At 47.2% G+C, this 26,212-nt stretch overlaps 2 protein-coding genes across 2 annotated transcripts; both read right to left on the reverse strand.

Moving 5' to 3' along the window:
• Positions 1–164: 164 nt before the first annotated feature.
• On the reverse strand, positions 165–6,429 carry LOC135806026 (uncharacterized). Its single transcript, XM_065320158.1, has 7 exons — positions 5,747–6,429; positions 3,491–3,596; positions 3,090–3,250; positions 2,396–2,590; positions 1,764–1,928; positions 1,289–1,361; positions 165–1,024 (listed from the first exon to the last, which is right to left on the reverse strand). Exons 1-7 carry the CDS (start codon positions 6,329–6,331, stop codon positions 609–611), a joined length of 1,701 nt encoding a protein of 566 aa, XP_065176230.1. The 5' UTR covers positions 6,332–6,429; the 3' UTR covers positions 165–608.
• An 8,211-nt stretch (positions 6,430–14,640) lies between these two features.
• Positions 14,641–25,928, reverse strand: LOC135806023 (mucin-2-like). The gene is made up of 6 exons (XM_065320155.1): positions 24,346–25,928; positions 17,999–23,373; positions 17,223–17,363; positions 16,657–16,848; positions 15,856–15,935; positions 14,641–15,494 (listed from the first exon to the last, which is right to left on the reverse strand). The coding sequence occupies exons 1-6, from the start codon at positions 24,506–24,508 to the stop codon at positions 15,374–15,376; spliced, it is 6,072 nt and encodes a 2,023-aa protein (XP_065176227.1). The 5' UTR covers positions 24,509–25,928; the 3' UTR covers positions 14,641–15,373.
• Positions 25,929–26,212: the final 284 nt, after the last annotated feature.

Below are 26,212 nucleotides of genomic sequence, written 5' to 3' on the forward strand. Positions count from 1 at the left end.
TGCTAGAAATCGGTCATTAAGCCATATTCGAATTATCAGGATTCCACCTGTAGTGTAGTAGGGTTCCCTGTAACAAGACGGCAACGTATAGGGCTTTCCCTATCAAAATAATAAATTCTACTACTACTACTACCGCTACCGACCAGGACCCGGCCACCGAGGTATCACGAACCTCTGCCTGATTTCTGGATCGAAATGAAAGCAAAATAAATGGAGTGAATATAGTGTGAATGGATGAAATAAAATAAACCGACGTGTAATGTTACTTACTATTCACCAATTATTTTTTGAGCCTTAGAGGGCCAGTGAATAAAATGGGAAAAACTTGCGAAGAAAATTGACTTGTGTAACAAAAGACCTTCAATTTCAGGCTCTATTTAATATGGAAAAAGATAATCATATGTGAACAGACTTTTCCCGTTTCACTGGCAACTCCCTGGACCTTACGACTTTGAACATAATCCAAATAGACGGGCCGTCAAGCATTTTGAAACCATGCCGCTTGCAGATTGGGGCACTGCAACAGCAGCAGAACAACGGGATACACCATCACTGGCACTGGGACCCCGCACTTCGGATCCTGATGATGGTTAGGTAATCACTGACACTCACGACGACGCAAATACATGGTCCACATGCACAGCAAACCCTATCGCTGGCTGGTTATGAGCCGTGGAATCGGCATTGCTGGAGGCCGCTAGCCCGGCGGCATCAGATTCAGAATCTTCTGATTGATGGCCAGTAATGCTAAGTAGAAGCAAGTCGGCAAGTTGACCTGTTTTCACCTTTCCTACATCGGCACTGAGCTGACTCCCTTCCTGGTGGGTAAGCAACCGGGCAGGGTTACTTGAGCACAGCGCCGACGCAATTGACACAGCCTGGCGTAGGCTCAAGGCAGGATGGTCTCGGTACAAGATTCCACGCATGTGTGTTGTGAACATGTTGACGAGATTCTCGTAGATGTCCCGCATTGTAGCGTTACTGCCAAAGAGGCATGCAATGTTGTCGGAACTGCGCGAGGGGGCTGTGGAAAGCAGAAATACCGACAGTATATATACCCAGACGTGATTAGAATGAATTTGGCAGGCTGTGATCTGATGATTTACATGTAGGGCAGGCCAGGTGCATGTTTAATTTCTTAGGTATACCTACAGTGATGGCATGTGAAATTTAAAGCAAGGCCGTCACAACAAAAAGCCTCCCAAGTCCATGATATTATTATTATATTAATATTATTCTTGACAGAAATCCACAGGTAAAAATAGTCAAAATTAGAATATTGTCTTACTGGCTGAGGTGTCAAGATCAGCTTGCACAAGGCACTTTCCATCTTCTGAAAGTTTTCCACGTCTTCCAAACACCTGACACAACCGTGCATGTACCAATAAAAGATGAGACAGCAGTAAGGCAAGACTATGATCAGCAATCATGGTTTTTACTGACTACAAGTAAACAAGAATTAGGCTGGTCCAAAAGACATGGTCTGAGTGGTATGTGCATCTTCCCTCAAGTCAATATCGCTTTCGTGCACATACATAGAGTTGATACAATAGCTCCAACAAGACAAGCTACACAAAAGCATCATCAATGCAACAAGGTACATGAACTGTGAACTGATGAGTTTATCAGTGTACATGTATTCCCACTTTATCAGTCATTGCTAAACACACATGTGCATATTTGGTCATGGACTGAAGGAAAACAATAATGGTCATAGTTCACCTGAATTGCAGACCATTAAATTCAGCACACTGCCAACACACCTCAAACTCTGGTGATGGTATGCCAAGGGCGAACGCGGCATCACTGACAGCAACCACCCGCTGAATGGTTTTCCTGATAGTCCAGTCCCTCACTATGGCTGGATGGATATGGTGCATGTCACAGATAACTGTGGCGGTTAGGTCATCATTTCGCAAGCTCTCCTCCTGAGAAGCCGGAACGCACACAAAGACACAGTGCACGGTACTCACGCACAAACAAATAGCAAGATATCGCAAACCTGCACGCAACCATAACCCGATAGAACTCATGGCCATCGGGTGTAGCAGGCAGTATACAAGACTTTCACAATTGGTATGCTATGCTGCCACTCTGACCCCAGGATTAAATACTAGGGCAGCACCCCGTGATGGTGACAATATCACTCTGTGACATGTTAGATCATTCATAACACTAAGCTTGGCACTGCCAGGTTCCCCATGTTCAATCCTCTCTCAACTGTTTTCATGAATCTCGCGGTATGTCCACCACTTGTAGGAACTCTATCTCTCAAGGGCTAGTGCTATCTGTCACAGGTCACTGCTAATATGGACTAGGACTAAAAAAAGACTAGCACATGGTTCCATGGTTACACTGAATAGTGAATACAATAATGGAAGGGCTCTTTGCTCACCATCATTCCACCATCACACGCTGCTTTAAGACTGACACCTGTTGGACCGTTGCCAAGGTGGATGATGTAGCTGCAGCCTGCTTCAGTGGCTGAGCGTAACATCCTGGCATGGGGCTTGCAGTGACCAGCCGATACCAATGCTCCATTTAGGACACTGTGCGTTATCATGCTCAGTGTCTCCTCTTCCAATCCCATCTGAACAACACCCAGTACAGGATACATGCCAGTGGTTATCATTATCAAAGAACAGTTTCTCCGATTGACATCATTTCATCAAAAGTTCAAAAACCACATGCACCACAGTAGATCTCTCTCTCCCCCACCTCTCCCCCATGTGTATATGTCATGTGTGCGCACATGGAGATTCTTGCCTGTTGTCTATCTTGTTCTTATTTCCGCTTAGGACATTCTAATGAATAAAACACAATGTGTTACAATGGGCCTCTCGCCACATGCACTGGCTGTTTGTAACCACCAAGGAGAATGAAAGAAGAGCTAGGAGTCTGAGAAAGAGAAGAAAGACGCGTGTGACCATAATCGTCAGGAATCAAACCCGCAACCTCTCAATTGGAAATCGCTGCACATACCACTGCACCATATGGGACACACACACACACACACACACACACACACACACACACACACACACACGCGCGCGCACGCGCGCGCTCCACAGGCGCATGGTGGCTCGTACCTCAGGCGCAATATTGATTGTTCTGACCGCTCCAGTTCCTAACAACTGCCGCAACACAGGCATGGATGGTGGTAGGACGTATTTTGGGTTGTGACATCCATGGCATGCAGGATTCATGAACGTACCTTCAACAACTGCACCGTACAAGTGTGTGGAGCATTCTGGACAGGTAAAGAGACAAGATTATCAGTTTAAGGCAACAAGCTCACTGCTGCGTTATAATCATTCATATAGTGTACCATCGAGAGTTCTTCAGTCCAACAACCCCACAATGTGCAGCACTCTTCATTAGCAATGGAATAGTAAATGTGGAAGTGACTTTGATAGCTGATGGCAGTAGTGTGATAGCAGTTGTTTGTTGTGGTGATACATGCCTTCGTGAGGCCAAATGAAAGACTTACTTTCTTGTGTTCGGTCACTAACTTCCTGCCGCTGCTGACTATCCATTACATCTGCCATGGCACTCAGGTAAGTTAGCAACGGCTCCAATGGTGATGCGACGGTTGCCTAACGCACACCAACAGGAACAATCATGAATTCATGATGACAACTAAACCTGTAGAACTAGTGAGTTAGGAGATAATGAGGTTCATGACACAGAGGCAGTGCGCCTCAAAGGGGAAGTTAAGCCTAAAATCAAATTTTCACCAGTTGTAGTCTTCGGGGTGCTGAGTCGAATGGCCTTGGTCCGAGGAAGCTAAGACGCTCCCTTCCTCCTTTATTCCCAATCGAACAAGCGCACTTCCACCGAAACTGGGTGACTGCGCCCTACTAGAAGGGGATTTGTATGCAAAATGTTACTAAAAGCGCCATTTCGTTCGTTCTTATAAAAGCACGGATGACCGCGATTGGCCCATATGTTGTAGTCTTTTGGACGCTGAGTCGACTGGTTTTGGTCCGAGAATGCTGCGACGCAGCGTTCCTCCTTTATTCCCAATTTGAACATGGCTGAACAAGCGGTCACGTGCTCCTGCGTGCCCAAGTCACCGCGCCAGCAGGCGACAACTTTCACACCAAGGTTCAACTCTAGTTCAACTCGAGTGACAGGACTGCACCCAAAAAAAGGTCAAACAGGCTGTAAGTTGTACCTTGCAGGCACGGTGACCAGGTGACTGGTGTACGCAGGAGCACGTGGCTGCTTGTTCAACCATGTTCGATTGGGAATAAAGGAGGAATGCTGCATCGCAGCCTTTTCGGACCAAAACCAGTTGACTCAGCGTCCAAAAGACTACAACATATGGGCCAATCGCGGTCATCCGGGCTTTTATAAGAATGAAATGGCGCTTTTAGTGACAATTTGCATACAACTCCCTATCTAGTAGGGTGCAGTCACCCAGTTTCGGTGGAAGTGCGCGAGTTCGATTGGGGATAAAGAAGGAAGGGAGCATCTCAGCTTCCTCAGACCAAGACCATTCGCCTCAGCACCCCGAAGACTACAACTGGTGAAAATTTTATTTTAACTTCCCCTTTAAGGCTTTAATTATAGGTTAGTGCATGGCAGGGAGGGCCTTATGGCTTGTTAGTGCCCGACAGGTTAGCCTGAGGGCCGTAGGCCCGAGGGCTAACCTGAAGGGCACAAACAAGCCATAAGACCCTCCCTGCCATGCACTAACTATTTTAGAACGAGGTTACATGCATTATCTCACTTCCATTATACTTGTGTACCACTATATTGGGTAGTTTTGTGGTTTGTGTGCAGAGAGACTTGGTGTGGTATGAAAGAATATTTTCTTCTGATAAGTTATGGTAACTCAGCACCACTTAGGACTACTAAAAGTAGAATGGAAGCAAATGAAATGCTGGGCTCTTATTGCGAGCCTCATTCTTATTCATATACATGTATGTAGCTTGTGGAGCTATTTAGGGGCTTTGAGAGCCCCTTGTCGATAACTGTAATGACTTTGATCCTCGCTTTTTATAGGTTTACGCAAGCTGTTGACAAAGAAAATTCGTACAGATGAAAGAATACGGGAGGCAAAAACCGTACACACTTCTGAATTGCGTAGCTTTTAGTAGTACACCGTACACGTTATGCAGAGTTCATTATCTGCACCGTACTATTATGCATACAGGGAGTTGTACGCACCAGTTTAGAGTATATTCAGCGGGCTTTAAACTAATCCAAGGCCCTCGACGCGTCATCAAGAGTAGTAAAATAACGATTGAGCGGGCTTTAAACTCTGATAAGGCCCTTGGCGGGAATGTCGCTGATTGGTCGTTTCCTGGACAACGAGACAGACCTCGTTCTAACCTGCAATAGTGCTCAAATGCCCGGAATGGACAGAGCGTACTCTGAGTAACAATGAAACAGCCCGGCTATTTACTTCATTTTGTGTACCTCTTGCGTTGAGGTTCATGACACAAACCTGTATCCGGCTTTGAACAAATGGTAGACCATGTACATTGTACACGTGAACCCTCCCCACTACGCTCCGGTTTGAAACAGAGCTGTAGTATAAAAAGAAGGGGGGGGGGCGAGGCAGCGCAACGCTTTGTCGCTTTAGCTACAACCCTGATAATCTCAAACACCGAATACCCCATTATTGGGAGTCTGACGAGAGGCCCAGAATGAAATGCAGGGCCCCTAGTCAAAATAGTCGAAACCTTTCCGGATAAAATCGTGTACAGTCGTAACATAATCAGGGTGAGGTTCTTACAATGCACATGCCGGTGACACCTTGTCCAAGCTGATGCTTCAGCACTTGTCCGATGCGATGAGCGTGTTGTTCCCTACTGAAGGTTTCTGTGTACCACCGCGCCATCCATTCTAGGTCATTCACTTGCATGTCGATCCATCCAGGAACTAACCACCTGCCCTTACCATCCACCACTTCCACGTCTTGTGCAGCAGCAAGTGTTGATGAGGATTCACTGTCCGAGAGCGACAGTGCATGCTCGCTAACAGCATGAATCTTCGGTTGAGGTTCTCCCGCACTTGAAATTCCAGTTGCAGGCCTTGCTCCTCCATATTCTTTGCTAGCGTGAGCATCGTCAGAGCGACAGACCTTTCCTGCTTCCTCAATCAGCGAATTGGGCGATCTAGTCGCATCATACGGTGAAATACTAGCGATTGTGCTATTCAAAACGACCACATCCCATTCATTCGCTATCGGCTCACAAATGTGACGAGTTTGAGCAGAGTTTACGCAACTCGTTAGCCATTCGTCCAGAGGATCTGAAGGAAGGCACACACCTCGAAAAACACGAGCCCTACTAGTACTACCGGTATTAGTATTGGCCATGGTAAATCTACAATAACAAGTACATGCCGGTACAAATAAGACTTTCTTTACAAAGTAGGACAGGTAGGTAGTTGATTATTATTATTTAAATTTTTTTGATAGGGCAATCCCCACAGGCCTAACGTTAATTAGCTAAGGCCTTCTTACAGCCTACACACAGGGATATTCTGAAAGCAAATGGCAGAATGATGGCACTTTATTATTTCTTAGGGTCGAAAGGAATATACCGATTATTCGAGTATTTTAAAAATGCCACTAATGGGTCATACTAGACATACGTACATGGTTGATAATAATAACAAGAGTAACCCCCTATACTCTTGATAATAATTATTTTGATAGTTGCCTGTTTCCTGCTGAATTGCATGAAATCGGCCTGTCCGGAAATATTTTTTCAACTTTTTGCCACTTGGGGGGAAGTTAAGGTGGCGATCTACCTTCGCGGATAGTCCACCGTAAAATACAAACATCTCAGCCAATTCTCTTTAGAATTATGTCAAATTTTCTGGAGACATTCATTATGTACCAAAGGACAAGGAGCAGCACAAATAGAGGACAGACTCCGCTCATGTCCATTGTTATTGCCGAATCACGATAATTGGCCGCACCCGCACCTCTTAACCGCAAAATTGAAATATGCATCCATCAGGTAGAAAATAACCAATTGCTACAGCGTTCCTAACATATAATTCTAGGTATTGAATATCAAGAAACAGTTGCAAAGTCCTTTAGATCACCATGTCACAACAAAGCGTTTTGACGCGCGCATCCGCAAAAAAAGTCATGATCGGGTCCACAACCAATGTGAGAACAAGCAATGATGAATGGCTAAACGAAGACATTCACGAACTAGCTGATGTATCACAGAGCTCAGAAATGTATAGGTTTAGGGGTATAGCACCTACCACTTTGCCGCAATCGTGGTAGAAAAATGCGGGATAGGCTAAAAAGTTACCAAAAACACACAAAAAAGGTCTATCCAATTCCAGCCTACCTGCCTACAAATCTTCACATCAGAAGCCATCTGGCTCGTAGGTGATCTCATTTTGGTCTCCTTGATGATTAGTGATGCTCTTCTTCAGTCTTCTTTACTTCTTCCTTGACTTCTTTGTCACTTCCCACACGTTCCCAACTCTTCCTGGTTGTATCACAATGGTGTTACTTAGTGCGGTGCCGAGCAGAAACGCGATGCTATCTGGTTTCAATATTCAGCTAGAGTCTTCATTTCTTCTCTAAGGGCTTGTTCAATCATGAGCATTGCAGGCAAAATCGAGTCGGAAACCCAGCCTTCACTGGTGGCCTCTCTCCATGGGTATGGCAATAAAGATGCTGATGAATGAGGCATATCCAGGGTGCAGCCATGCCGTTTCCGTCACACATGACGGTGATCGCATGCGGTTGCAGCACTGCCACTTTGGTAAACTGCCTCAGGTCCAGCGTAGCATTTCACATGTCTGCTTCTGAACTCATCTCGGAGAACACGACCACAGGTTGAATAGGATCGCGTTGCCGCCACAGGTCTTAGTATAAATGGGCGGTAGAATATTGAAAACTATGCAAAGCGTCACTGGCGGTGATGAATTCGGCGCATACTAAATACAGGCCTGTGGACTTCCAATTTGAAATTGAATTTCTCAGAAGTGAATGGACTTCTCTTCTCACCACATACAATGCCAAGGCAAATATCTGGGTTTGCCTGCTCGCTTAGTAGATCTACGATGGGATGTGGACTGGTACAGCTGACAGCATACTGATTTGACCAGAAATAGCAGAAATCACTCAATATTTCACAGACTAACTCCAGTAGGCTATATTTTGCACTCACTGCCTGACGCCGAAAGAGAGAGAGACAAACTAATCACCACAATAGCTAGAACTGTTGTTGACATCGTCATCGTCAGAGTAGTCAGAGTTGGAGATGAAGTTGAAATACGTCTTCGCTTGGCAATTTTTTTGCCAATAAATTTGAATAGCGTCGTCAACGTCTGGGATATTTTCCGCGGATAGATGGATATCGAGAGCTTCTGGCAGTCAGATTGGCTGCTTCGGACATCGAAGACGACGGACAGTACTCATTCCACCCGATCTTGGTGACAGGCGACGACGTGAGACGTCTCCAATAGACTTTCCAAACACACAATTGTTTGAATTCTTCACAAATTATCGAATTATTGATTTGCGCATGCGCACTGTGTCCATGATGACGTAATATGTGCGTATTGGTATGGCATGAGTCAGCAGTGATATTTCTGACAAGCACAGAAAATTTGAACAAAATCCACAAGGATTTACCGTGAAAAGACCGATTTCTACGATTTCCCCAAAAAGTTGCAATTGTGCGAGTCAAAGATATGTTACATTCGGTCTTTGCAAGCTCATAGCAGCCATATGGATAAAGCAATCTCACTCAAATTTTCACAGATGATGTCTGGGATCTATACGAGCAATTTGACACCACATTGGACGAAATCAGAGCAAGTTGAAAATTTCACAAAATGTTGACCCCTGAAGGTAGATCGCCACCTTAAGGTGGCAGTCTGGGTTCGCGGCCCGACCGCATGAACACAGCCGTAACTTCCATAATAATTGATGAATTTTGCTCAAATCTTGACCACATACCCAGTGTATTTCACTAAGTCCAATGAAGTATAAATCAAGCTCACACATGGGAATCCGCAGACACAATAGTCAAATCTGCGATTATGCCGTACCACCAATACCTTAGACGCAATATGCAAACGCAGAAAGAAGCTGGGTAGAAACTGAGTGCTCCACAGGATTTCCTTCACATATACCTAGGTGCTAAGTGGAGCGGAATTTTGAAATCATATTCAGAACAAAGTACTCAAGCTGTCAAACAAAAATCATGCAATCGCGCAAAATTTAGGTCCTCGATCAGTAGCACTTTACTCAAAGCTACTAGACAAATATAAAAATCCATGACACTTAGCACCTTGATAAATGCTCACAGTTTCCAAAAATGTATGGTTTATGGGGTCTGTGACTTACAGGTTCTTCGCTACGCTGTCTAAGAGGTACGGGACTCAGTGGAAAATGGAGAAAAAAAGTGCTCTGTGCAAGTACAGATGGAGGTATGTCTGTCCAACTAGAACTTACTAGAACTTAGTCGAAGCCACCAGCTTCATATGTCAAACCTTCTTCCTCTTGCTGCTCATCCTGGATGCCTTTCCTGATCCTCCTTCGCTTCTTTCGTGACCTCTTCCCTTCTTCTGACTTCTTTCTGGCAGCATGTGCCTGTCTCTCACGGTCTAGCAGCTTGATGAGACGTGTCGTATGGTGTCCAGTAGGGAGGCCCATCTCGTCCAGAACGCGTTTCACTGCCACACCTCCATCATTGAACCAGGCCACGGCCAGGTAGACGCACATCTGGACAGTGGGAGCGGATGCAAAGCCTGTCTTTGGACACAACTGCCACACGAGTCCATTGAACGCTTCGTTGCGATTCTGCGTAGCACCCTTCTGGCAGCGCTCGAGCAAACTCCGGTCGGACAACCGAATGTAGACCGGCTTCAGTTCCTTCCATACTGCCTCTGGCAGGATATTGTGGTGGGCGTAGACATCACCACCTGCCTGTTGCTGCTGCCATCTACACCAGCTGTTAATTCCAGGCGGACAATACTGGTGCTGAGGTTTACTGTCGCTGGATGCACGATGCATGAGGGATGCCCATATGGCCCTGGCCATGGCTTGCAAGTCTCCGCTGTTGTTCCGCACAGCCATGCCATAGTAGGCTTGCAGCTTGTCGATCATGGCATCCGTGAGGCGACCACGTCCGCCTATAGTGCGCCCATCAGCAAGCTTCTTGCCCGCAAGGTTTTTCTTCAGCTTTCTTAGGCTGGTACCGATGCGTTTTTGAACGTGGCCGACACATTCCTCCTTGACTACAGGCACCTCGGGCCCATACGGACAAGCGTCACGCACAGCCTTAAAACTCTTGGTATCTCCATCACCAATGTAGGTGGTGTACCTCAGCTTGCGGCTCTCAAAGGACCTGGCCCACAGAGTCTTGGCGGCTGCACTCTCCATGGCAGGAGCTGATACAGTGGTGTTGACTGAGCAATCGTGTTCGGCAATCTGTCGATCATAGTCATCTTTGGTTAGCTCTCCCTTCTCTTTTCTAGACGCCAAGTGCGTGCACTTGTGGCAAAACTTTGAAAGCACTTCGCAGTCCACCACTTTGCCGACATCATATGCAATTATAGTGAAGGCTCCGAAGAGCGATGCGAATCCTCGGCGCATCCAGGTACCGTCATAGGAAGCAGCGATATCGCTACCCCCATCTGCTGCGGACACTGCTTTCTCAGCTGCCTCAGTCATGCTACGCTCAGCGACGCTCTTGGACGCGGAATGCAGGCCTTTAGCATGGCTGTAAAATGTCGACCGACTCATAGGTGATGGCATATTCAGTGCACCCGCCAGCTTTACCATTGATTGACGTCCACGGCCAATCAGTCGCATTCCGAATACTGCTCGTCTGTTCACCTCCCAGACCCGATTGAATTTCTTGGACATAAATTCGCTTGCTATGTCGCCGCAGTTAACACAGGAAAGCTCCAGGCATGATGCAAGGCCTCCCCGTTGCGATTCGCTGATCGTGACTGCGCCATTACAGCCACTGCAACAAACTGCAGCTGACAAAAGCTGCTGAAGGCACTCGAGATCAATCAGGCGAAATCCATGCGCCCCTTCCTCACACTCTTCATCCAAGTCACTGTCGGAGGAACTGCTGTCGACTTCACCGCCACTTCCATCACTATCGCTGTTTGAAGACGTGGCTTCAGCTGACACTTCAAGGTCGTCATCAGACAGTGGCAAGTCAGGAATTTGTTTTGCAGGCGAAATTTCACCAGAGGGAGCCTTCGGCGCCTGAGACACTCCATAGAACGTTCTTTTCCTTTTCTTAGATCGTCCGGGCTTTCCCTTGGCTCTAGACTTCCCCATAGTAGCCAACGAAGGGGTTAGCTCCAAGAAACAATTACTCCAAAACAATTACTCCAAAAGTAACTAGTTTCAACAGCAGAGCGATCAGCTGAGATCATGAGAGTCGAAATTTGAATTTTTTTGAATTTGCGCATGCGCAAAAGTTATCTTGGTTGCCATGGTGACAAAGATCGTGCGCGGCTGTCAGTCTGCAGCGCAGAGGAGTACCAGGAGTCGCTCCAGAAAATTTTAATGAAATCGCTCAAAGATTGACGGTAAAAATCGGAATAGTGTGCAAACCTAAATTTTGTAGAAAATTGCTGATATTTCAGTATTTCAAAAACAATTGTGCAGACTTTGCGCGGCTATATCTCCGGAAGGAAGCACCCGATTACGCTCAAATTTTCAGGATAAACCCTTTGGACCATACACAAGACGCTGCCAGTGAAAAAATACAGAAAATCGAAACTTTGTTTTTTGACCCTCTGAACCCAGACTGCCACCTTAAGGCAAAAATCAAAATTTCACCAGTTGTAGTCTTCGGGGTGCTGAGTCGAATGGTCTTGGTCCGAGAAAGCTGAGACGCTCCCTTCCTACTTGAATCCCAATCGAACTCGCGCACTTCCACCGAAACTGGGTGATTGCGCCCTACGAGATGGGGATTTGTATGCAAAATGTCACTAAAAGCGCCATTTCGTTCTTATAAAAGCACGGATGACCGCGATTGGCCATTATGTTGTAGTCTTTTGGACGCTGAGTCGACTGGTTTTGGTCCGAAAAGGCTGCGATGCAGCGTTCCTCCTTTATTCCCAATCGAACATGGTTGAAGAAGCGGTCACGTGCTCCTGGGTGCCAAAGTCACCTGGTCACCACGCCAGCAGGCGACAACTTTCACACCAAGGTTCAACTCGAGTGACAGGACTGCACCCAAAAAAGGTCAAAACAGGCTGTAAGTAACACCAAGAGTACATAACCATTTATACTCTTGGTAACACCAAGAGTACTTGGTAACACGTTAGTTCTACCCTGCAGGCACGGTGACCAGCTGACTGGTGTACGCAGGAGCACGTGACCGCTTGTTCAACCATGTTCGATTGGGAATTAGGGGCGAACGCTGCATCGCAGCCTTTTCGGACCAAAACCAGTCGACTCAGCGTCCAAAAGACTACAACATATGGGCCAATCGCGGTCATCCGTGCTTTTATAAGAACGAAATGGCGCTTTTAGTGACATTTTGCATACAAATCCCCATCTAGTAGGGCGCAGTTACCCAGTTTCGGTGGAAGTGCGCGAGTTCGATTGGGATTCAAGTAGGAAGGGAGCGTCTCAGCTTTCTCGGACCAAGATCATTCGACTCAGCACCCCGAAGACTACAACTGGTGAAATTTTAATTTTTGCCTTAACTTCCCCTTTAACAAAACCATGGAACGATTTTTTTATGAATACCGTTGTACTCTTGTACTCTTAGGGTGCGTTCTTATATTCTCTAGCTTCTAGAAGAAGAAGAAAAGAGAAGTCGAAGAAACTGGGATTACTCAAGAACGGGTCTCGAAGAATTCGGAGATATTTTGCACATGTCAAGCAAAATGAAGCGTCAAAGGGGCCGCGATCTCGAGTGATGAATGTATGTGCGTATGCGAAAAGGGAAATGCGTACACTCATGATGAACACGTGGCTTTTAGTCGTAGTTCGCATGCGCTGATCCCAAGCCGCGGGAATCTCCAAGTTTCAACCACCTCTGAAGCTTGGAGAGCTTGGAGAGCTTTGGAGAGCCTCCTAAAAGTCGGAGAGGATATTAGAACAGCTCTCGAACTTTTCGGAGAGTCTCCAACTTTTCCGAGAGGATTTAAGAACGCACCCTTAGGCTGCGTTTACACGACAACGCTGGGGGCGAAAACGCAACGAAATCCTTTCGGATCCATGGTTCATTTACACGGTACGCGGAGCAAAACGTAAAAGTTGTACACCAAAACGGAAGAAAACCAAAACGCTGGCCAAGGTGGAAGAATTTGAAAACGGAAATGTTCTGCCGGATATATTTGGGTGTGTAAACAGTCGAAACGGTGTGCTGGCCTCGTTTTCCGTCACATTTGTTTCGTTTTCGGCCGTTTACACGGATCCGACAATCCAAAAAAATGTTTTTACAATTTTCGTCATGTGATGTGGGTTGTCGTGTGCCTGTTTTCAACCATTACTTGAGTGTGATTGGTGCTTCCACGGCAACACTTGGCACATGACGAACTTTGGCGGATCCTTTGCTCTCGTGTAGACCATGTAGACGCTTGAAGAGTTGAAAACGGTACAAACGGAGACCACCTCGGATCGGCTTTGATCGTGTAAACGTACGAAAACGAAAAAAGAAATGCGGGACTGAAAACGGAAAACTGGCCGTGCGTTGTCGTGTAAAGGCAGCCTTAGGGTGCGTTTGGTTGGTACGATCTAGAACAAGATCGAACAGCTGGTGCACATGGAGCAGCCTCATGCCAACCAAACGGTACTCCAGAAACAGAGCACATTTTTGTGAAAAATGTGCCAAACGTGGTGCATTCTTCAAAATGTGGATGGGTCACCATGGTCACTTTGTACGGTACGGCGAGTCCAACCCAAAAGCGTATGCACGTGATCATTTGGGACCAAAATCGATGTTCCCGCCAGGTTTCACTGTGAAAAAGTGAAACTGCTCGGTCTGCTCCGGCCTCGAGGCCGGAGCAAGCAGAACATGTTCTGGCCGACCCAGAACAGGTGCAGTCCCAACCAAACGCGCTGTTCTGGTGAATCCTGTTCTAGGTTGTACCAACCAAACGCGCCCTTAGTCTTAATTAATCTTATGCTTAGGGAGGTTTTTAAAAATGCAATTCCATCACCAGTTGAGATGCTTTGGCGAAGTCACAGCACGGCGGTGCATTTTCACTAGCGACTCATGCTGCATACATAGCGCCGATTAGCAAATCCGCTTACTCGACCACTGAAATCATTTTCATAACCTCTATCTGAAGTGCGGGATAGCCAAGCAAGTGATACAATAATAATAAAGCCAGAATGCTTGTTTCACAGGCTCGGAACTTGAAAAACATTTCGGAACTAAAACATGAATGCAATAAGTAAGGAACTAAACTTCGAAACTGTTATCGCTAATCGAATCGTTACATGGAAATGTTAACAGATAGACGAAAAATGAGTTACTTCACCACTCTCTCTTTTACGAGAAACCACTAACCTCAAGAACCGATACTGCATGGTAGATGTGGCTGCAGTCATAGCTGTGGGGATTTGTTTGGAGGAAAAATTTCAGAAACTGAGACAACCCTAGGCCCTCCCCTCCCCCCGGAGTGACCATGCTGCACTACCTCTTGAAGGCAAACATAAAATTCCAGTTCGAATAATTATTTGCGAGAACATGAGTTAGAAAATGATTCAAGATTATAGAGCTTACCAATGAGCAGATTATAATTGTACAGTCAGACCTCGCTTATCCGGTCCTCGTTTATCCGGATCCCTCGCCATCCGGTAGAAAATCGGTGGCTACCGATTTACAGCATATGCCATGCACACATACAGTATGTGTTTCGATTATCCGGTTCCCTCGCCTATCCGGATATTTTTCTGGAAAACGGATGTGTGCGGTTATGTGAGGTCTGACTGTAATAGAGCAATAGAAAAAAGCGAAGAGATAATGAAGTACTGCACTAGTGCGCCTAGTGTGGCATTAAGTTAGCTTACTAAACCCGGCTATGACTCTAGTATGAGTAGAATGACATGATGCAGCATGCATGGAATTACTATGGATAGTGCACAAACACTATGCTTGTGGCAATATGCCACCGGGGTCAAGTAGCATTTCATCAACTCATACAGAACAAGTTTTAATAGAGCATTGACTTAACTTAATATTACCGGTACGTGCAAGAATTCAAACTATGGCAACAAAATGTCAATAAATAACTCCACTGCACGTACACCTGGTACATGTAGGGACAACACGTGTTATACAGGAAAACGCAAGAATCGGTTTGCATTGTATTTATAGTCTTGTATGGTACGAGTCGTGGTACCAAGCTGAAATACGTAATAATGGAGTCTAAGACCTTACGAGTCAATATGCTACATTAGAGAATAGTCGCCCTTCTCCCTGTAGAGACGACCATAGTGCGTCTTGCAGTAGTAGCGGCCATCCAGTGTTGCGTAGTTGCCCGTGTTCAACTTGACTTGGCACTGCAAACACCTGCGAGCAAGAAGATACAAACAGCCAAACGTGGCAGTCTCAACGTGATTGTACTGGTACAGCGGCACAAATCTGTGGTCAATTGAATAATGATGACCCTAAACATGCCTGGGCCGGATATGGCTATGGGTATCTATACAGTGTATTCAGTGTATTGGATATCAATACAATGCTACGCTACAGACAAACTGGAACACACAGCTATAGGTTGGGCTCAAACAACAAAGTCTTCAATCAAAAGGGTTTGGAGAGCAATGTTATTATGTTAGAGCCACCTGCAGCGACACAGCATCAACTTCATCATAGATAAGGAAACAATTTTCTATTCTCAGATGGCTACATAATACACTAGAAAAGGTACCTGAAGCACGCTTTATGAAAGGCACGATCATCGACTCCGACATATTCCACAGGATAAACTGTCTTCTCACAAATGTAACACTGGACAGGCAAGGAAGAAAGCCAAGGAAGGTGACAAGAAAGAAAATTGTTCTACCTGTACTAGTAAAAACACAGGATACACCAGTACATTTTAGTATTGTGTGCACTCTCTGAAGCAAAATTATTTCGAAGTTCTCCATCAGTAGGAAGTACCAGTAAGTGGTATACAACCAAATAATAATGGGGGAATTCCCCAAAACACTGTGTATTGAGCAAGGAGTGGTGCTTTCTTGCAGGTTTGCCGAGTGGAAGATGCGACGTGCTCCTCAGCGTGCGCTCCGGATGGCAGTCGTGAGTCAGTCAAGCGTCAAGTTCGGCAGGTAGCGTGTGTTCCTCGTTGGAACAACCAACTTCATCACTAATACCGCCGGTGTCGCAACTTCTAAGTTCAACTTGTTAGCAGTGTACAGATACGCTGATCATTTGGTGTCGCAGATCCAGCTCTGGGAAGACTCCCAAGTAAGTGTACCGTATTTTACCGGCTATAAGTCGACATTTTACGACCTTCAAACAAAACTAAACATGGGTAGTCTACTTAGAATCGGGAGTTTTAAACAACTATTGAACCGGACAATCGAGGCCCAACTATGGGGATCGAATTATACCTGGGTCAACTTATACCTGGTAAAATACGGTATGCCCATCTGTGTCATGGGTCTTTATCCCCAGCCCCACTGATTGAAGAGCAGATAGCTGGATTGAATAGAACTTGATAGCTTGCCTTGCTTAGCGTGGTCTGTAACGATCCTCCGCTGAAGGCTCTTCCGCGACGCGGTGAGTCTGGTGTCAGGGATGATTTGCGTTGTTTGATGAAGCCACTGGCCGCACCATCGGGAACGCTGTCTTCCAAAAGCGTGATGACGACACTATTGTGAACGCCTTGCAGCAGTAGGTCACCCTCATACACCACAATCTGAAGAAGCAGAAACAGCCGAACACATGAACAAAGCAGCACGGACACTGGTATAGAGGATAATGCTCAGCCTAACCTAAAAATTAATCACACAATACTCATTGAAACCAGTACTTTGAATATCCCGGCTCCTAACAACAACACAGCAAAACGCGGATAAGCCTAACCTGAGCTAAGACAACCGTGCAAACCAACTAATTTTAAACTCCTGAGGACCATCAGCATCTTCCATATGCATTTCGAAGCGGCTAGGATGAACTAATTACTTAGCTAAGGCGATCCAAAAATTGAGTCCCAAGACGAACTTTTTGGTGGGCAGTGACCTTTTCTAGCACTATCCGATACATCCTATATGAGTCAACAAGTGAACTAACCTTGTGTTTCCTGGCTGTAAGAAGTGTCCCTGACAGAGCCTCGAAGATATCAGATGCAACATCAAAGAGCTGCTGAAATGTTATCATTGACTTGCCATCGCTGTTCGTAGTACTTGAGGTGTCCTTGATAGTGGTGATTAGCTGCATGCAATAATACAGACAGCATTTCACACAAGAATGAACCCTAAGAAGGAAAGAAAACCATGCTTTGCTGATAGGCTACACTGATGCACTTGCCACAGTGCAGGTATACACTATCCCCTCCCCCCCCCCCCCCCCCCCCATATAATATTTTCCAACACTAGTAATGTATGGTTAGTTGTACAGTGCTGGCAACTGAAATCCGACCCCCTTGCCGGGGAAGAACGCTAAAGTGCCAACTACCATTGACACGGACGAATGCAGTTTGTGGGCACAGTTGAAGCAAATAACATCCACAACCATTAATCTTATTACCAGGCACAAGAGCCTGACCAGTGTAGACTAGTGGTCATCCTCAGCTACTGCAGATTTGTATAGACCGTAGAGAGCTGCGGATCGAATAGCTTCACTTACCAACTGGGGCATGGTTGCAGCACAATTCAGACAAGCCTCGCAACCGAATGCACTAACAAGGCATTTTAACAGTATAAGTGTACAGCACATGTGTGCATGACCAGACCCCGGATACTGGATCAATTTTCTGGGCTGGAATCTCACTGGCAGCTACTGTACTACGTGATCGATTGATTGTGGGTGGCCATGCGCCCATAATCGAATATTTGATTTCTGCCCACCTTTGTAAGTTCTTTCTCTACCCACTTTGTTGCCTGGCGCTGACGTCGCGTTGATGGGTCCTCCTCACCACCACTTGACTCACCCTCGCTCTCACTTGCCAAACGACTGACACGGGCCAGGACCGGTGTTGTTGGTCGTGCTGTCTCAACGTTCTTCGGGCACTCGACAGTGGGCAGGGAGTTGCGGCGTACGCGTGTGGACGAGTTGCGCAGGGCGGCAATGCGACTCATGGGTGCACCCGGCTGAATGGGCGGAAACTTGAATGTGCTATCTTCACCTGGACTGAGCGGACTGGTGAGAGCTGAACACTGGGTGGATGAGGATGTCGATGTTAGTCCGTTGATGGCTTGGACTTCTGCATCAGATCCTGAAAGTGCCGATGCTGGTGCTGTACTTGCACTGTGACAACGTGAGCGTGTCAACGGACTAGGTACGGGCATGATGTTCTTCGGTGAGAGAGGATCTCCAGCAGTCGTCACGCTGATTTGAGGGCTTAACCGATGTGGTGATGATGACCTGGAGGTTGGTTTTGAGCCACTGGCACTAGACTGACGAGGTGTGGATATAGGCGATGCAGCTCGGCGTACAGTCGGTGAAGACTGTGGAGAATCACCTGTTCGGTTTTGCCACATCAAACGGGCCGCGTGCACACTGGGCGAGGACTCATCATCACCTTCATCGGCGGGGCGAAGTGGATCTTCCTGGATGAAGGCGACGTTTTGCTTCTCACTGACAGGTGCTGGTTCCAGAGCTGTGGTCTTGCTACTAACAGATAGGTCAACTTTGGTTGAGCTAGGCAGGGATGATGTTGATTTTCTCTGGGTTGGTACACTAACTTTGTCACCTAGGTGTACTTGTGATTCCGTCTCCATAGAAACTTTCCTCGTCACTGCAGTTTTCTTCTTTGGGTGGCGCACTGAATGCCGTCGAGCTGCCATCAGAGGTGAGTTGCGACTCTCCCATTCTCGACGTGCAATAGAGTCCAAGTCATCAATGTCATCTTTTACTTCTTCACTGGTTTTACCTTTGCTCAACACATTGCGAAATTGGGACAGTCGCTCTTCGAAACTGTTACCAGCTTCCCGCTCCTTCTCCAGCCGTTGCTCTGAAGCAAGGAAATGTTTACTCTGTTGAGCAACGCGTTCCTTCTCTTTCTCAGATGCAATCCGCGCCTCTTCAATCCGATATGCCTCATCTGCCAGCCGCTTTTCAGCAAGACGTCTCTCGAGCTCCTCTTTTGCTCGGTTGGACTCCAGGAGTTGTGCTCGTTCTCGTTCCAGTCTCTTCAATTCCTCTTTGTTCTCTTTCAATTTCTGAGAAGCAATAGCTTTGTCAAACTCTTGGATTCGTCGGCGCTCCTCTTCAATCTCCCGCTGACGCTGTTGAACACGTTGCTCTTCGAGGGCAACCTGGCCAAGCTGAGCCTTCTGTGCATTTTCAGACGCCTTCCGCCAACGTATTTCTTCAGCTGCTTGCTCATCAGCTCGCCGCTTCAGCTCCTCTTGCCGTCGTTGTTCTTCAACGTCCAGTCTTTCTTGCTCACGAGCAGCAATATCCTGCTCCCTTTTTCGGCGCAATTCCTCAGCAGCTTGTACCCTTTCAAGCTCAACTGCAGCGAACTGAAGTCGTTCTTGCTCAAGCTGTCTCTGCCTCTCAGCAGTGGCAGATGCATCAGGGCCTTGAGTTTCTTTCCGTCGGTTGTTCAATCTTCTCAGCTCCTCAGCTTTCTCCTCATCCCTACGTTTTTCAGCTGCCCTTGCTGCTTCCAGGCGCTTCTGCTGCTCTTCTTCCTCGCGTCGCTGTTCTTCTTCTAGCTGCTTTTTGCGGGCCTTCTCCTGCTCCAGAAACAGGTTTGAACGGATATTGAGAATGCGGGCTTCATGGTCTGCTGCCAGAAGTCGCTCAGCCTCAAGCTTTTCTTCTCGTTCCTTAGCGATGCGCTCCTCCTCCAGTTTCCGCTGCCTTGCAGCTTGTGCCATCTGATCTGCAAGCTCATTTTGCCGCTTCTCTTCCTGAAGTTGCTGCTCCTGGAGGGCCTTCAGTTCCTGCTGCTTTAGCTCAGCCTGCATGGCTTCTTTCCTCCGGCGAGCAGCCTGCCGCTGCTCATCCCGTTCCTTGGACAGAGTGGCCCGTCGTTCTGCTATCTTTCGATCCATTTCTTCGGCAGCACGTCTCTCTTCTTCAACTTTATCCAATACTTCTTGAGATGATTTATGTCGCTTGTCATTAGTTGCAGACGTGATGGAATACGTTGCAAGTTTGGCGGCACTACTGCTAACAGTGTCTGCTGCTATTTGGGGAGAAGATTGGCTGGGCTTCTCGGCAGAAGGACGGTGTCTACGCACTGACAGCTTTCGCTCTGATCCACTTGCTTTTCTGAGTTTCTCCTGCTCTTCAGAAGCAAGTTGTTTGCGGTCTTCCTCTATCTTCTCCAGCCGCACCCGTGCTTCTTCTTCCTGGCGCCTGCGTAGCTCAGAAACTCCCTCCATCTCAGCTTGAGCTGCTTTCAGTGCTTGCTCCTCCTCAGCTTTACGGCGCTCTCTCTCCAGTTCCTGCTGCTTCAGCTTGGCCTGTTGCTGTGCATGGATACGTTTGGCTTCATAGCCTCGTCTTTCAACTGCCGACATGCGTCGATAGCGAGCCTGCTGTTCTTCGACTTGCTGCATTTCCCAGCGCTCTTGTTCGAGCTTAGACTCAAACACTGCCGGTGGCTTACTAGTGACAGCGACATCTGAGCTGCTTGAGGACTCGACCGATGAGGCTTCCATTGATGTTGATGCCTGATCGGTGCAGATTGAAGTGCCTGAAGTAATGTTATTTTCTTGGGATGCAGGCTTGGCTGTGTCCTCTACTTCACTTTCCAACACCGTCTGCAGTCCCTTTGGCGGATCTTGAACCGTCGCATCTTCAGAAGACAACTCGTCACGCTGCGCACTGATGTGGGATTCATGTTGGCTGGCCAATGGAGGTCCAGCTTGGCTGGAAGGTTGCGATGGCAGTTCCCTCATCATTTCGGTTTCCAACTCTGTGGCAGTTGAACTATGAGCTATTGCCGATTCTGAGCAGCTCGATGTTGCCACCTCGGAATGGCTGGCAGCTGAAGATGGGCATTCGGCCTGCTCTGCCACTAGAGAGCCAGGAGCAGTTGATATAGTAGTAGCTTCTGGTGGCAACATGTTGCTGAAGTTTTCCAATTCGGCCAGAGCATCAATCACGGCAGATTCATTCCTGGGTGTTTTGCCTGGTACTGCTGGACTGCTCTGTGATTCCATGGCTGCTTGTCCTGATGTCAAATGATTTTTCCCTAACCTTATCTCATTGGGCGATGTAGAGGCATGTGAAATTGTCTGAACAGCGGCCGTATCAGTCAAAGGTACATCATCTGAGACTTGTCCCACACCCGCAGCAGGCTTGGCGATTTCCAAGTTCTCAGCTTCATGTGCACTAGCGCTTGTGGCTGTAATGTCACTATAGCCAGAAGGCAGGGTTTTCTCCTGCGTAGAGGCAGATGCAATGGTGTGCACATTTTGTTGCTGTAGCGTCAGTGTGTCTGCCGAAGGGATGTCCGTATGCAGCTGCAATGCCTGACCTGATCTGGATGTGGGATCAGCAGAGTCTTCACCAGTGTTGGTAGGTCCATTGGTTATTACTGGTGTAAGATCAGCCTGTGACATCCTCTGACGGAGCTTTCTGCTGCTTGAACTTGACGGTGGTGGTAGTAACGGCGCTATCACAGAAACAGCTTGCTTTGTTGGGGTGGGCTCTTCAGTTAGTACACCGGGGGTAGGTAGTGGTGACGATGCTTCTGGCACAGGTGCTGGATTGGAAACGCTGTCGACAGGAGTCGGCCGATGCTGCCCAGTGGCAACTATTGACTCCTCAACCGATCCTTGCCATGCATTGGCTGTGGCATCAGCAACAGCTGGTGGAGACGTGCCGTGTCCCGCTTGTTGTACTGACCCGCTTCCTGATGGTGGAGAATGTGTTACATCCCCACTGATCTGTTCTGCCGCCGCTGGTGTGGATACCTGCATTGCAGACGACTGTGTGCTAGGATCTGCATTACCGACATGCTCAGCACTGGTCTCAGTTTCAGACGACTCGGGAATGGTATGGTTGAGTCCCACAGGGGTTTCATTTGCACGCACTGACTTCTGTTGTTCAACTAATACATCACCACCAGTTACAGCTTCATCGTTTGATGTTAACTGTCTACTCCGTCTTCGGCCAGTTGCACCAGGAGGTGGAGGGAGTACTGAATTCGTACTTGCTGATGGCTTTGTGCCAGCTACTGGCTGAGAGTCCGGGCCTAGGGCTGCCGACGGTAATTGGCTAGCAGTGCCTGCACCAGTGCAGGAAGTCGATGCTTGGGTGCGACTCTGCTTCTCCTCAAGATCACTGTCTTGGCTAGGCGTGCCTGTAGATGCCAAGGCAGATGTGTTAGCAGGCGTGCTGTCAGTCGCTGGAATTTGACTATTGATGTCTCTAGAGTGTGCCGTTTGCTCTGTCAGGTCACCGGATGGTTGAGAAGACATATCACTGGTGGATGCAGATGAACCTACCGCTGTCTGGCTACTACTATCCAGGGAGGCCTCGCTGATAGAAGCGGATACATTGGTCGGCACCACGGGCAAATCATTTGGGTGTATTTGCCCTGTGTTTTGTCCCATCAGGCTTCCATTCTGTGGCTGTACACTGACCGTAGAAGCGCCATTCGATACCAACGAAGCAGTTGTGGCTGAAGTAGTAATGGCAGTAGTAGTTTGCTGGAGCTGGGCAGACGTAGCTGATTCTGATGTGTCTGTAACTCGTTGAGTAGTGCTGCCCAGAGCTGCAGGCGCCTCAGCAGCAGTGCGCTTTACAACGGGCTTCTGGCTCTTGTCACGGGTGAAGAAGGATGCACGCCGGCCCAAATTCAAGTTGCGGATGCGGCCACCACCAGTTTCTTTCTTCTTGCCAGACCCATGGCTCTCGGGTGAAACACTAGTGGCAGAAAGACTAAGAGGGGATTCGCCTAGTGAGCTTGACGTGCTTGGGCTCTTGGACGGAGTACCAGGCGCACTGCTACTTGGCACGAAGTTCTCTATGGCAGTCTTCCAACCTTTAGCATCCTCATAGGAGATGGAATAGATGTGGTATGTACGACTGGCTGTGACGAATGCCAAGCAGCACACATCGGGAACCATGCCCGGATAGCTGCAGTCCTTGCAGTTATCACGGCCATGGGCAACCTGTACAGACTTCTCTTGTAACTGTGCCGCAACAGCACACTTTGCATTGTTGCCGACCGATGCCTCATCATTGTAATACACCAGATCACCAGATGAGTAGAGGATCCAGAATCGACTCAGCCAGTTGCCGCGTAAACCTTTACCTGCAACGGAGTTAGAATGAACAGCAAAGCAGGCCATTGAAATTAGAGACCGGAGTATGTGTAGACTACAGCCGGTGAGAGTGAAATATTTGCCCATCTTGTCACTGCGTAGATTTGTGCATGTACAAATCACACGGTCTGGTCCATACATGGGTATATCTATCAATGGCACACAATGGGACTGTCAGTACAAAGAAACTATTTCGCCACCGCGGGACGCTGTTCAATTGTATCCTGCAACATGCACAGTTGTGTAGAGAACCCCACTTTGAGTCAGGTTTCAGAAGCCCTCCCACTGTTGGTTTGATAGTGGCGTGCATCGCATACAACAGCGCAATTACACTACACAAATTACACAACCCAACTGTTAATATGTATCAAATATTGAAGTGTAAATGCACTGAGTTTCCTATCACAAAAGCCTGGCAATGCAGGCAACGTAAGACCTTTCTAGACCAGTCTACTCATCTTTGCCACCTTGTACAATATTTTTACCGAATGCAATCCATTAGTAGCACGTGTTGTGCACACGCCACAGTGCACACGCCACAGGGAACGCCAGTGCAGTGGCATGACATGTGAAGGACGACTTAACTTACAGCCTTACAGGGACACTTACAGGGACACGAAAACATGAATCATACCTATTAGTATTATTATACTAACAGGTAATTTACCAATTGAACCATTGTGCCACAACCAGTATGTTTTCGTGTCCCTGAAGTGAAGGCTTCCTTCACATAATTGTGCAATGTTTCCTTGCACGTATGTCCATGGGTGGCGAACTCTAGACTAAAGAGACAGTTAGCTATGATCGTAATAATATTCTCAGTGTTTTTCTCTCTCTGTGATCTCCTACAATAGCGTATGATGATCAGATCGAATCCAGCCTGTGATAACGATAACCGATGTATTCACTCGGATGACAGTCGCTTGTAAACTGCAACATAGAGTTCGCACACGCACACTTACTCTTCTTGTAGAGTGTGCTGGATTTGACGATTGTCCACGCCTCGTCGATGTGCCGCCGCTTCATAGCCGGCGACTCCGTGGTACGCTTTCCATCCGGCACGACAACAGGGCTCGTTGCTGCCGTTGCTGCAGGCGCGTCTCCGCCTCCGCCACTTGCAGACATCTTCCTCTCGAGATGGTAGCCACGAAGCTTCGCAACACCCTCCTCTCGACGAAGAAGAACAGCGTCTCACTTTTGGTAAGACTTAGGCGACATGCGCGACTTGGACACCTCCCTTCAACCGGCCAATCAAGAAAATCTCTCTAAAAATAGGGCAAGACTGAAGTCCGAGAAGGAACCGTTCAGTCTGACAGTAAACAACGGACTTGATAACACCGCGCAGTGTGGTGCTGTCAAGACGGCTCGGTTGCTGGGCAGCGAATCCTTGCCTGTGCTGTGGCTGTGCGCACCCCGCGGTGCAAATACACAGGCAGTTCTTATCATCGATACGATCACACCCGCAGACGAGCTACGATCATTTCAAGCTCACGCAGCATGGCAGTTCGGCGTTGATGGCAAAAGTACCCCTCGCTACTTGCGATTTGGAAGCGTTTTGACATGTGAGCCGCTCAATCATTTCTCATGGCAAGACCGACATGACACGAAATTAATTCGAAAGTACGGGCACTACAAAATAAGCCTTGTAAGCAAGGGTAACTTTGACAGCAGATTCATTAGCAAGAAGCTACATGACATGATTGTGACAGACGATTGCCATGACAATTGACAGAAACGCGTGTACACTGCGTGCGCGTGCGTGTATGCGAGTGTGTGTGTATGCGAGTGTGTGTGTGTTTTGTCACAACTTTTGTGTGTTGTGTGCGTCCTATGTTCTCATGCACAATGACTATGGTGTGGTCCATAATGTTATCCCCATCAGAGTTGGACCAAGAGTCCATTACCCCCTCCCCCATATACATGACTTGTACAAGTTGTAGTACAATTACATGCACTCTTGGATGGATAAAGGCCAATGCCATCTCTCATCTACTTTCCTCAAGAGTGGAAATTCCGCTTTCCACGATAGATGCAATAACTGTTACAAGAAGGAATTTAGCTCGGCCAATGAATAGTGGGGATAAACAAGGCCTTCTTCTCTGCAGAACTCTTGTGGATCATTAAACCTGCATTCATGTTGTGCTCATCTCGAACTCGACAAGATCTCTTTCGATCAGATCAGTACCATGAGAAAAGGCGTTTGAAATGGCTAGACGCGCGCGGTTCTACTAGCAAAGGCCGCAGAAAACAACCAACAACGCAGCACTTTACTATTGCGGCACAGTTATATAAATAGTTTAGATCCAAACACAGCCTAAACGCTAGAAGAGTGTGCATGCAGAGTTGCAGAAACTATCATATGACTGGCTACCCGAAAGGTGAAAACATGGAAAAAGTACTTCTTTACGTTATTAGTGAGAGGAAAGGAACATATGGATATGAGTTCAGAGTAACAGTCCACCGATGTGACTAGATACTATCAAGAGTACATAACTTGTAGTTCCTTGGTCCTTTTTCTTTTCTATAAATTAATCCTTGGCTCTCCATTCGAGTCCATATACATACAAGAGAGTTTGGAGAAATTAAAAACGGGAGCAATGATGTGAAACATTCACACACAATGCCCATCCGGCTCACGGATTGTAGAAAACAATCTACTGTGCGCTTGACCAGCCCTTGCATCATACCCATGCATCCATACAGACCAACCATGGCCTACATAAATGTCTTTACTTTGAAAAAGGTGACCGAGCGGTCAAATCTAAACTGCAAATGATGCAGAAAACCAATATAGAGATCAGCTTTGGTTTACCTAATTCAGCAGAGCAA

The sequence above is a fragment of the Sycon ciliatum genome, chromosome 1 (assembly GCF_964019385.1).
Source record: "Sycon ciliatum chromosome 1, ocSycCili1.1, whole genome shotgun sequence".
NCBI lineage: Eukaryota > Metazoa > Porifera > Calcarea > Leucosolenida > Sycettidae > Sycon > Sycon ciliatum.

Bases quoted from the DNA above. Each gene is read 5' to 3' on its own strand.
- LOC135806026 (XM_065320158.1), bottom strand. From the start codon at position 6,331: ATGGCCAATACTAATACCGGTAGTACTAGTAGGGCTCGTGTTTTTCGA. The intron at 3,597-5,746 runs GTAAGAACCTCA...GGTGTGCGTTAG, and splicing joins GTGTCACCGGCATGTGCATT to GCAACCGTCGCATCACCATT. The intron at 1,929-2,395 runs GTGAGCAAAGAG...CCGGCTTCTCAG, and splicing joins CGTGTGATGGTGGAATGATG to GAGGAGAGCTTGCGAAATGA.
- LOC135806023 (XM_065320155.1), bottom strand. From the start codon at position 24,508: ATGTCTGCAAGTGGCGGAGGCGGAGACGCGCCTGCAGCAACGGCAGCA. The intron at 23,374-24,345 runs GTAAGTGTGCGT...ACTCCGTTGCAG, and splicing joins CAGCACACTCTACAAGAAGA to GTAAAGGTTTACGCGGCAAC. The intron at 15,495-15,855 runs GTACCTTTTCTA...TCTTGCTCGCAG, and splicing joins TTTCATAAAGCGTGCTTCAG to GTGTTTGCAGTGCCAAGTCA.